Consider the following 12217-nt stretch of genomic DNA (forward strand, 5'->3'; position numbering starts at 1 on the left):
ACTCACAGCAATATTTTAAAGAGAAACATAGTTCAAAGTTAATTGAGAGCATTAACTTTAAGTACCAACTGGAGGGGACCATTTTGCCTACGGTTTTGATAAGTTTGAGACTTTTTTATTTTATAAAAATAAAAGCATTTTAGGGTTTATTGATTGCCACAACCACATAAACAGCTCGTTGAAAGAATTAAAAAAAGAACCTAACTCATACTAACAATGGAAATTGCCTGCCACTGTGTCCCCCCAGTGACAATGACCAGTGACCAGGTCTACGTGGTCCTTACATGCCACGTCAGCTCGCGAACCTTTACCATCTCAATATATACATGAGTTTAAGTCCATACATATACATAATTATACACCTATAAACATATATATATATATAAGCGACTTAGAAGCTGAGGAAGCGACGTGTCTGTGTTTGACAGGATATCAGTTTTCTCTTTATAGAGATGGTTGATAATATAGGCAATAGTTTAGATAGAGAACGCCATAGGTATAACTTTTCTGTTGCAGGTACAGGAGCTAGTTGTGGCTCAGGTGAGGATGGTGCCAGTTCCATTAAGGAGCAAGATCGATTACTTCCCATAGCTAATGTTGGGAGAATCATGAAGCAGATTTTGCCTCCTAATGCGAAAATATCGAAAGAAGCAAAAGAAACCATGCAAGAATGTGTATCTGAGTTCATTAGCTTTGTAACTGGAGAAGCATCGGACAAGTGTCACAAGGAGAAGCGGAAGACAGTTAACGGAGATGACATTTGTTGGGCTCTTGCAACTCTAGGGTTTGATAACTATGCAGATCAATTGAAAAGGTATTTGCATAAGTATAGGGAGTTTGAAGGAGAAAGAGCTAACCAAAACAAGGCTGGGAGCAGTGAAGAAAAGGATGAACCATCCAACGTTTATAGAGCTGAACCACCAAGGAAACCTGCAGTTTCTTCTTCTACTCCCTTCAACTTCAACGTGACTGACAGCAGTGCTAATAGCTCCGGCCGCTTTTGAAACACATGTATATTGAGTGTGGTAATTTTCTACTCCTATCTTATGATGCTGCTTGTAATTTATGATGCTATATATTACATGGTGAGGCTTGGATGCTGTGGGGACGTTTCAGATGTTTCTGCCATTGAGGCCTAAGGATCCACTCCCTTGGTTTTTGTTTCCCTGTTATTAGCTTAAGAATTGTGGGGAATTAAAGCTAATAATCCTTGTATTTTAATTTGTGCTGAAATTATGATCTCTCGAATCAGACAGTATTATAACAGATGCACGACCGACTGTTGTATATTGGTTTGTAATTTGGAATTTTATCTGAATATCTAGGGTTTGGTTTGAGATTAATATATAAGGTGAAGTTTCAGATTAACATCTCTTGTTCTTAACTTTTACCAAAATAGAAAATTTCCCCTGGATGGCCTAATTTCCTTGAAGTGTTGTCCAGAGAAGAAATTAAAGAGTCTTTGGCCACCCCAATTTGTAATAACAGTTGGAATTATTTGAGAATGATAAGTTCATTGTGAGGATGCGAAGAAAAGCAAGAAGGTTATTTTTATTCCACTTTTCTATACTTATGGTACGCTCTTTTCAATTGTGGTAATCATCCAATATGATCGTGTGTGTGTGTATCTATGTGATTAGAAGCTTAGGTGTAGGAAGACCTGCAGATATGAAGTTAAACATACTTTGTTGGTTGATCATACTCATTCTATCTGATTGATGATAGTTCATATGCATGAATAATTCAGAAATCTGCTTTGCTGATAACAAATTGTATCTTGCCATATAATTTAAACTCTCTCTCCCTCCCCCCTTCTGATAGGCATAATACACAGCTTGAATGTACACTGAAGTTAAATCTATCTTGTGACTCTCTTATTGTAGTAGTTTGTATGTACCTACTAAAAAAAGCATGTTGATGACGTATTTGTCATCTATACGAGTATGCTGATGTATGCTTATAGAAATCACCCCGATTGCCAAAATACGCAACCATAATTAGTTCATATGGTTATGGTTAATTAATCTAAGTTAACCATCGGTTACATATATAGTAAATTATTGTTCGGCTGGGGTTAAGTAGGTAGCTAGGGCTTGATCCGGGGACCACAATTTAGTGATTCTACATTTTAAGATATGTCGTGAAAAAAACCATCAGGTCTCGATGATGCTGCAATTTTAACTTTTAATATTTATGTTTGAATGGATTTGGATCGTCTCTCCCCATAACTGAGGATCACTAAAATGTCAAGGTCTTATTTTGGAAGTTTTGTGTAATTAATAGCAGATAAGACAAAGAAGAGAACAAAAAATATAATAAAAATCAAAGATTTATATGTATTATAAGGTTCTTGTTTAGGCATATATAATCCAAAGATACCCTGTGATCCTTCATTAGTTTTAGATAATCACAAAAGAGAGAGTGGATAATACAAGATTTGAAACTGACGACAAAGACTGGAAACCTACAAATCATCTGTTGAGCTGTATCCAATTATATTACTGAAAGTTTTGTTGAGTTGATGTTTCTCCTCTTTCGAAGGGATACTATCAATAATCTTTTCATCGGAGAAGATTCAAAATAGACAATTAAAGGGATGAGTTTCTGTTCCTAAGTTAAAATTAAGAATCTTTTCCTGTATTAAGAAGATTTAAAAAAAAAAAAAAGTAAGATCTAATTAATTGATGACAACCACACCAAAATCTTACAAATACGACAAGGAGCATGTGAATCATAAGTTCTCCATGTGACATCTAGTAGATATCCTCGTGATGCAACGTGTACGAATGCACTGGGGACACAATTCTGAGGCACATTTTCTAGCTAAGCAAAGCATTTTTGCCGGCCACCTTGTCATTAAGAAAATTATGCGCCCATGAGATCTTCACCAATCTATATTCATGGCGCTTCCTTTGGTGTAAAATATCTCAGCTGTTCTCTCTCCATGACGGACTTCCTGGTGTTGTCTTGCAGTAGGTTAACTAATTGCCCGGTCGAGTTGCTTGGGTGGTCAATTGGGCGGCAATTATAATTTATTAATCTCCGAATATATGTCTCATGTCAATGGTACTTTTTGCTCAGTAATTACACGTCTTTCCACCTTCATCTTGCTTAAGTCTTTATTAATTCTCCTTATATATGGACTTGAAATTCCTACTAATTTGAATATAAATCCTAATGAATATACAGACGTCTGACATATCATCCTCATGGGCATATATACATGTCAAGTGCATCAGGAATTAAAAATTAACTGTTAATTATGAACTGAGATGCATGTAGAGTTTTGATTTCCTTTTTCAGTCATTTGGTGATTAAATAAAGCATCCGTGTGATTTTGGTTTGTGGGGAAGAAGGCAGACAAAGAGGTAAAGAGTAAAGTAGCTCTATATTATTTTTCTCACATAGGTAAATATAGATTGTAGTCTAGATTTGAAAAGTATATATAATTTGTTTCTAGTTGGACATTGTTATTCTGCTTCGGGGATCGGGAGAACTGATGCCAGCAACAAATTTCTTTTCTTTTCTTATTTTAAACATATTATCTTTAAGCCAAATAAATTGATGGGCGTGCATCTTGAAAATCAATACTAAATGAAAATTCATGCGCTTAATTATGAAGTATCTTGTACACATCATACTTGAACAACAACACAAAACCCACTTCGACTGCATAGGTATACCCAAGCCCATATGCATCTATAACATTCTTATACATGATCTGTGATTCAGATTTATTCTATAAAACATGAGCATACTTCTTGATTGCTGAATTTCTCCTCTACTGTTATGCCAAGATCTCTTTTATGATAAATTAATTATCAACTCTATATAAACATCTTGGCTTCCAAATTTTCAAGGTCGTTGAGCCACCTTTACTTCGTTTTCTAAAGCTCGTAAGTCATTCCCACTTTGAGCATCCTCTTGTGAGGAATGTCAAATACTTTCTCACTTTGTCGCAAGTTTTTCTTCAAGAAATTGAAAGCATGATCTATCAAAATCCTCTTCCCAATACCAGATCCTTTTCCTGCAATCACTTCACTCTCACCAATCAAATGAACACAACCAGCACGCAGTGCTTTATCCACCATTTCAATCTCTCTCTCCAGTACTGACTCTTTTTGCTGTTCTTCTTGAACGAATCCGACATCCTCATTACGTTCGTTCTCACCTTTAATTGACACATCAGTAAATTCTCCATTCTCTTCTCCAACCTCCTCAAGATTGGTGATTGTTTGCGACAGCCAATAATCATCTCTTATGAACTCTTTTAGTTTTTCAACTAATATTCTCTCAAACGGTTCTTCCTCATTGCGCACATCTGTGTATCCGTATCTTGCAATACAACGAAACACATTAAGATCCATTGGTTCAACTCTACGGAAAAGGAACCGTTCTTCTGGCGGAACCTTGCTAATTGGCAACGATTTGATAGAGACAAAAACAAGGACTGAGTGCAATGCAGGTACATTTGCCACATAATGCTTGAAAATTGGTGGGATCCCTTGAACAAGCTCTGAGTAAAACATGGCCAGTCCAGGAATTCGATAGAAATTTGTATCAGCAGATATTTCCTTTACCCTTTCAGGAGAAATCTTGTGTTCAAGCTCATAATAGTACTTCCTTCTATACACATTGTTCCAAACATACATTATTGTCATAAGAAGAGCAGCAAAGGCTAATGGTAAGTATCCTCCTTGATCAAATTTGTAAAGGACCGAACTTAAATACACAATCTCAACGGAGCAAATGATAAGGACATAACATATAACAAGAAGTATGTTAGATTTCCATATCATTATCATGATGAGAATCAACAAGCTTGATGTCAATGTCATTACAAAAACCACCGCTATCCCTGTATAAAGTAATTAACAAATTCATTATCAGCTAATTAATGAATTTAATTTATTTCTTTAATATGAAATTAAACCAGGTTAAAACAAGGGATAGAGGTGTGGGATTATTACCGTAAGCATTGCCGATCTTCACAGTTGTCTTAAAACCAAGAGTAACTCCAACACAAGCCAACATAAGTAGATAATTAACTTCTGGAATGTAAACTTGTCCTTCATATTTGGTGGATGTATGCACGATTTTCACACGAGGGAAACATCCCAAGGCAAGGGATTGCTGAATTATAGAGAAAGTCCCTGAAATCATAGCTTGACTTGCTATTATTGCAGCCAATACAGCCACCACAAACATTGGCCAATACAAACGACCTGCATTGTTTTACCATTTGGATAAATTAATTAATTGATACTTAAAGACAAAAAATAAATAAATTCAGTGCATATATATTATTTAGTTACCTGGTGTGGACTTGAAGAAGGTATCGCCTACAAGATCAGGGTGCTTGCGAAGCCAGGAGGCTTGTCCAGTATATGCGCAAATGAGTGCTGGATAAGTAACACAACACATGCTTATTTGTATAGACCGGACTGTGAAATGACCGACATCAGCAAACAATGCTTCGGTTCCTTTTGTTTTAATACGAAAATAAAAAGAAAAGTTGATTAGCAAACTGCAAAATTAATGTAATAAATTGATTAAAGTTATATATATAAGCAAAGAGAAAAGAATACCTGTTATGGCAAGAACAACGCCACCAAGGGATATCCAAGCATTTTTCTTGTTTCTTCCAAAATAACCCACAATGTATGCTGGATTAATAGCTTTAATCACCCACGGATCAAATTTGATGAAGTTATAGACACCAATGCCACCAATGAAGGCAAACCAAACACAGATTATTGGAGCAAAGGTGTAGCCTACTTTGTCAGTTCCAAATCTTTGAACAGCGAATAGGCAAACCAAGATGGCGACTGATATCCAAACAACTCGATCTAAACACAAATAATAGGATAAATAGCATTAGTTTGTTTGTTATTTACTGAATAGAAATCTGAAATTTAACATCCTACGGACAAACTGATATGTGTACACTTAAATCAATTCATTAATGCCCAATTCATAATAATATATTTGTTATTCACTAACAAAACATTTTTTTCTGCAATATAAATCTAAAATTTATCAAATCTTATGGCCAAACTGATATGTACTTGACTATGGTGATTTTGATAAATATAAATATTCATATATAAACTAGATAAAAGTGATACACCACTAACTTTGTTCAAGCCTATTGTTAAGAGCTAACACTTTTTCCTATCCAAATAATGATTAAATGACACTTTTTCATTGACAAACTTTTAAAATACCATTTTACTATCTAAATTTATATTTTAGTGACGAACAAAAAGTAAACTCAATCTAGATTGTTGGGATTTTTAAAGAGGGGAGATCGATGAGTCTTTTGGTGATAGAATGTTGGATTTTGATGGTGAAGATTGATTGGAATTTGACTTGGGGATGCGGTTGTGTACACCTTAATCACTCGATTGTCAGCGGTTGGTAGAGTCAACGAGAATAGGATTTGAGGGATTTTTATGAGTGATGACGGAGGAAGAGAATGGTGGCGATATAAAGTCGTAACGATACCGAAATTAGAAATGGAATATAAATTTAGATAATAAAATGATATTTTAAAGTTTGTGAGTGGAAAAGCGTCATTAAATCGTTTTTTAGATGGGAAAAAGTGGTTTACTCTATTGTTAATGTCCAATCTTGATGATATGGAATTATACCAATTTTATAATCTATCCAAAGTAATCATGATTTTGCGTTTTAATTGTATTTCTTTCTAACAACATTTATAATATATAAGAGTTGAAATCTTATAATTTAAAATGATACTTTATTTGTTCTTATTAACAGTCGGCATATCAATATCATAGGGTTTAATAACTATAACAACACAAACACTTGGATTTATCTCCAGCAATTCAAGTCAATGACTGACGTAATCTATATTTTAATGGTTCCTTTCGTCTTTTCTGGTTCCTAGAAGAAGTGAAAGATTCCCAAATTAACGTGCGTGATTTGGGATGTCAAATATGTGTCGGTTTAAGCCACGAGATTCAACAATTTTGTCTACAGTGATTTAATAGTCAAATTAAAAAGTAAGAAAAAATATGTATAAAATTAATTAAAGCACGAGGTAGGTACCTTCTGTCATTACATGGGTAGCTTCCTTGATGCCTCCCACAGCTGACAATACTGCCGTTCAACCAAAATAAAATTCATCAAGTTTAGACATATGATGAGAGACCAAGACAACAAATTCTAACAATAAAATGAACAGTGAGAAAATGAACCTGAGATACAAGGAGTGAGGACACCATCCCCAATGACCATGGAAGTACCAAGCATGGTGGCGATCAATAGAAAGAACTTTGCAAACCGACTGTTCTCAAGCTTATTTTTAAGTCTTGAAGCCCTCATTAGACGTTTGCTAGGCAACTCAAGCTGAAAATTAGACACATCACAATCCTCAGTTTGTTGACTGGGTATTAACCCCACCTTCGCATATCGACATATCAGTGAATATAGAGCAAACGTCCCTCCTGAAAATAAATATTAATTTACTTGTTTAATTTCTCATCCTTCAAGATTGCATCTGTTTGGGCCCAATACTACTGGGGATTAGTTGCTGCTTGGGTCATGTTCAAACAATTTATTATCCAAGTTAGAGAATAAATTCTCCTTTTGATGTTGAGTTACGATACGAACTATAAAGAATACCAAACAATTATGTTTAAATTAAAAAAAAAAAAAATAATCAAAATATTTTATTTTATTTCTAATGGTTTTGTAAATATTTTATTACTAAAATATCTTTTATTAATAGATTAAATAGGTCAAATGATTTTTAAATTAATAACCCAAATATGGCCCATTACGAAAACGTGTTGATGTTAATGATCCATTTAAAAAAAAAAAAAAAAAAAAAATTAAACTTAAAACCATTTTTATCGTATGGATTTATGTACAAATATGTTAAATCTAATAAGATCCTTGGTAGTAATTAGTAAATACTGTAAACTTAAATGAGTTGAATATTTGACTTAGAAAAATGTAAATAAAAAAAAAAAATTAGAACGAAGTTAACTTTTTGGAGGAAGAAAACTAGGAAAAAAATACAGAGAGGGTAATAAATTCACTTTTTTTTTTTTTTTTGTTTCTTTTTCATCGGTAGGTCTTGGTTTAAAATTTACATAAATCTATCTAAATTATTTTCTCTTCCCTTTCAAAATTGACTGCACAATAGTAGACACCTCTCTTAAATAACGTCTTGGACCTCACCTCACTAGTTAAGTTTCTCCCAGCTAGTTTTGGTATCCATAGTAGTCTTCTAATTTAATTTTTTTAAAAAAAAAAAAAAAACTTAGCAAAAACTTTTTATTTTTTAATAGAAAACGCAAATGAATGATCTGAAAATTGTTTAAATTATGTATTTGATTGGTTAGTAAATGAAACAAACTTGTGATAAGCAGGAGGTAATTGTTTTGAAAATAAAAAATAAAAAAATTGAAGAACATAACGTACCATCACCGTTATCGTTGGCCTTTAAGACAATGAAGACATACTTGATTAGAGGAATCAACGTGATAGTATAATAAATCAAAGAAAGAACCCCTAGTATATCATCTTCGTGATGTATACCATCTGTGAAAGTGCTTGCATATACGTATAGAGGCGATGTACCAATATCTCCATACACTATTCCAATGCTTTGAAATGCTAGTTGCAGTATCACTTCCCACTTCACACCTTCCTATATTACCCAATATTCAAACCATTATAAACAATATAAGCTTTTTATATTTATAAATATTTTTCTAAATAGAATAGAATTTATTTTCTTAGATTAAGAATGATTTTCTATATTGAAATATATGTAGTCTTTCGGAAGCAGACCTTGGTGGCATGAGCATGATGACCAGACACCCTGCGGGACTCAATATCCAAGGAATCAGATCTTCTCAACTTTTGCCATGAAAGTTTCCTTGCGGTAAGTTCTTGAGAAACTACCTCCACCTGGTTCTCATCTTTGGTGTCGTTTACTTCATCAACCGACATTTCTCAGACCGTATTAGAACTATAAATCAAAAGTAAGTTATGGGATCTCACCCACGCTCTTTCTCTCTGAGAAGCACAAGAGAGAGAGAGAGAGAGAGAGAACTGTAGCGGTCTGAAATTAAACAGGAGTGATGAGGATTATTATTTTTTTGTTCTCTATAGTAAGCTGGTTTTACACGATGCGAGGTGGTGCTGCTATTTAAATGCAAATAAAGAGGATAGCATCACCCACACTCACACGTGTGAAATTAATGTTGGGCATACCAAAAAGTCTTTCTTTTCTAAGTTCTAAAGTGTGTGAAGACCCAACGAGACGTCCGAGGCCTCAGACGTTGATGGCATTGGCGGCCTCCCATCCTATGGGATCTTATTGACGTAATTTCCTCGCTTAGCTTAACGCGTTTACTTTTCTTTTTCTTTTTCCCTACGTTTTAACTTTTTTGTGGCAAGAATTTTAAATCAATTAATTATCATTCAAACTTTTTTCTTTTAAATTCATTAAATAAGACTTGAACTAAATCATCTCTGTATTCATAATACAGTAAAATCTCTCCATAATTATAATATTGAGACTAATTAAATTTATTACTATGAGAATATTATAACTTAATAGAGATGCAGTTATAAAAATTATTGTTTTGATTAAAAAATCATCATTTTGATTTTTTATTTTATAATTCATGTTTTAATAGTATTAGAATTTCAATTCATTGTTTTAGTCGCATTATAATAGTATGGAAATAGATATCAAAGAGTTATTATAAAATTGAGTGATCAGATTTAACAATTTAATTACACTAATCAAATAGGTATTAATATCTTTCTTAATCATCAAATGAATAACAAGTCATGTATACTTTAACTAAAGATGAAATCATTACTGGAATTAGACAAGAAGAGGAAAGAGATAATCTTGAGGATGAATATAGTACAGAAATACCAAAAGTTTTGTGTCAAGAAGCTTTAAACATGCAGTTAGAAATATTTTGACTTCAACAAGAAGGTATCTATGTTGCCAACTTATTACATACATGTAAGATAAAAGATATGTTAACAACTTTAAAACATAAATCATTGTCTCAAACAATTTTAGATAAATATTTTATTTCATCTTAAATATTTAATGTAACATAACACATTTTTTTATAATATACATACAATTATTACTATGTAGAGATAAATTCCTTAAGACGGGGTCTTAAAAATCTATAACTTATTACAATGTAAAATTTATTCTTATTTATAATTGGCCTAAGTTAGAATTATAATTTTTTATGATTAAATAGTGTTAGAATTTGAGGTGGGTCTAACTACTCACCCAAAAGGCCTTGTTGAATGGGAGGATTACCCCCTCTTATAACCCAATAGGCTTGAGCGTGCCTAGTCGATGTGGGACTCCAACACTCCCTCTCACGGTCAAGCCCATATGTTGGGTCATGCCTGTTATTGGAGGTAGTTGCTGGCTCTAACTCCTCACTCGCTGGTCAAACGCTCAGCTCAACTAAACCTAGGCTCTGATACCATGTTAGAATTTAAGGTGGGCCTAACTCCTCACCCAAAAGGTCTTGTTGAATGGGAGGATTACCCCCTCTTATAACCTAATAGGCTTGAGCGTATCTAGTCGATGTGGGACTCCAACAAATAGTAATTATTCTTATATAAAGTATATAATGAATCGGAATTACAAAGAGTTCCACTTTGATCTCCTTTTTTTCTTTTCATAAAACGTCTTCTTCCAGATTCCTAGATTAGATCAACAATAAAATATATAGCAATTAACAATATAATATTCTGACAGTTTTCTTCATGCGCCCAAAAAGTATGATTGTTGTTCACAAGATTTATATACGAAAGAATCATTAATTTGTTATAATATAGAAATATCGATAATAGTAAATTTAAGTCAACAACTGATCATGTGAAATGGTAGACTAATGCAATGCATTATGCATATTTAAGAATTTTTGGTGGTGGTTAAATTTGAATGGGAAGCCATAATTGAAGGTTCAAGGTCAAACCATCATCACCATTTTCGTCCTCTGCTCTTATGTAAGAGTTTAAGACGTCTATTTCTACGAGGAAAGAAGAAAAAAGCGTCACGTGCGGGGTATTAGTCATCATCACGTGTATGGTTTTTGCTATATCACGGGAAGGCTTTATCTCCTTCTCATCGTTTGACTCATAAGAAATTGCCTTGGAATCCTCGAAGCTCTCTTAATTATCCAATTAAGAGCATCCACGTCTCCTAATTTTTAGTGGCTTCTTAATGTTGCTTGTCAAAGACTTAAACAAAGCAACCTTACTTTAATGTGAAATATTTAATTTAAAAATAATCTTAAAAGAAATCAGTTGAAACACCGTGATTGTTCATTGTATACAGATCATCTTCTAGCAGATACTCAAATTAGTCATTAAGTTTTTGGAGAAATACAGTTGTAATAACAATGACAAATATGAAGCCATTTCTTCAAATGGTTAAGTTAGAAAAACCTTGTGGTCAAAAAAAAAAAAAAAAAAAAAAAACAGATATTACTTAGCTGATCAGACTTTCTTGATATGATTTGTTTTATTATGAGTTTTCGTCCAATTCGACACATAGTTTCAACATTGGCGTAACCTGAGGCAAGACAAACACAGTTAGTTGCGTTCAACATTTCTCTTTGTTGCTATTGGCCTGCAAGTTTCTGCAAGAAAAATCTGTAATGCCAATCACCACAGTCCACATTATTTGATTTCGGATATCCCTAATTTTCCAATGTAAAATTGGGTTGATGAGTTTGAAAGAAGAATAGATGCTTAACAATAATGCCATACTTTATTCTCAATTAATTAATTAATTGATTAAATATTGGTATCACCATCACCTATCATTTTCTTTGCCACGGAATATATATCGAACCTAAAAATCGAGTTAACAAATGACCTTGATTTATTTGATTGTGTTTATTCCTAGTAACTACCGGCAGGTTACAATATATTGCAAAAAGTAAGCAACAACTACAATAATGACACAATAAAATACAATAGTTTTTACCCAAAGTTAGTTGGTGATGATTGATACAAAAAATTACAAAAATTAAGCCATCTACATGCTTCATCCACGATGAAAATGAGTTAATTTTGTTTGCTAATAAAGGCGTTAATGAATGAATTAGAATAATACAAATATAAAGTAACATTAGCTCTACATCTGCAGTTAGTTCCATGAACATCACGTTTGTATAACAAA

General features: G+C 33.3%; 2 protein-coding genes across 2 annotated transcripts; one reads left to right on the forward strand and one right to left on the reverse strand.

Moving 5' to 3' along the window:
* The first annotated feature begins 370 nt into the window (after window positions 1-370).
* Window positions 371-1370, forward strand: LOC116116861 (nuclear transcription factor Y subunit B-4). Its single transcript, XM_031402908.1, has one exon. It carries the CDS (start codon window positions 453-455, stop codon window positions 1002-1004), a length of 552 nt encoding a protein of 183 aa, XP_031258768.1. The 5' UTR covers window positions 371-452; the 3' UTR covers window positions 1005-1370.
* A 2241-nt stretch (window positions 1371-3611) lies between these two features.
* LOC116117139 (potassium transporter 5-like) lies at window positions 3612-9073 on the reverse strand. The gene is made up of 8 exons (XM_031403160.1): window positions 8827-9073; window positions 8455-8683; window positions 7224-7472; window positions 7075-7125; window positions 5589-5849; window positions 5316-5483; window positions 4971-5225; window positions 3612-4858 (listed from the first exon to the last, which is right to left on the reverse strand). Exons 1-8 carry the CDS (start codon window positions 8986-8988, stop codon window positions 3888-3890), a joined length of 2346 nt encoding a protein of 781 aa, XP_031259020.1. The 5' UTR covers window positions 8989-9073; the 3' UTR covers window positions 3612-3887.
* Between the last annotated feature and the right edge of the window lie 3144 nt (window positions 9074-12217).

This window comes from Pistacia vera, unplaced genomic scaffold (genome assembly GCF_008641045.1).
Source record: "Pistacia vera cultivar Batoury unplaced genomic scaffold, PisVer_v2 Contig123, whole genome shotgun sequence".
NCBI lineage: Eukaryota > Viridiplantae > Streptophyta > Magnoliopsida > Sapindales > Anacardiaceae > Pistacia > Pistacia vera.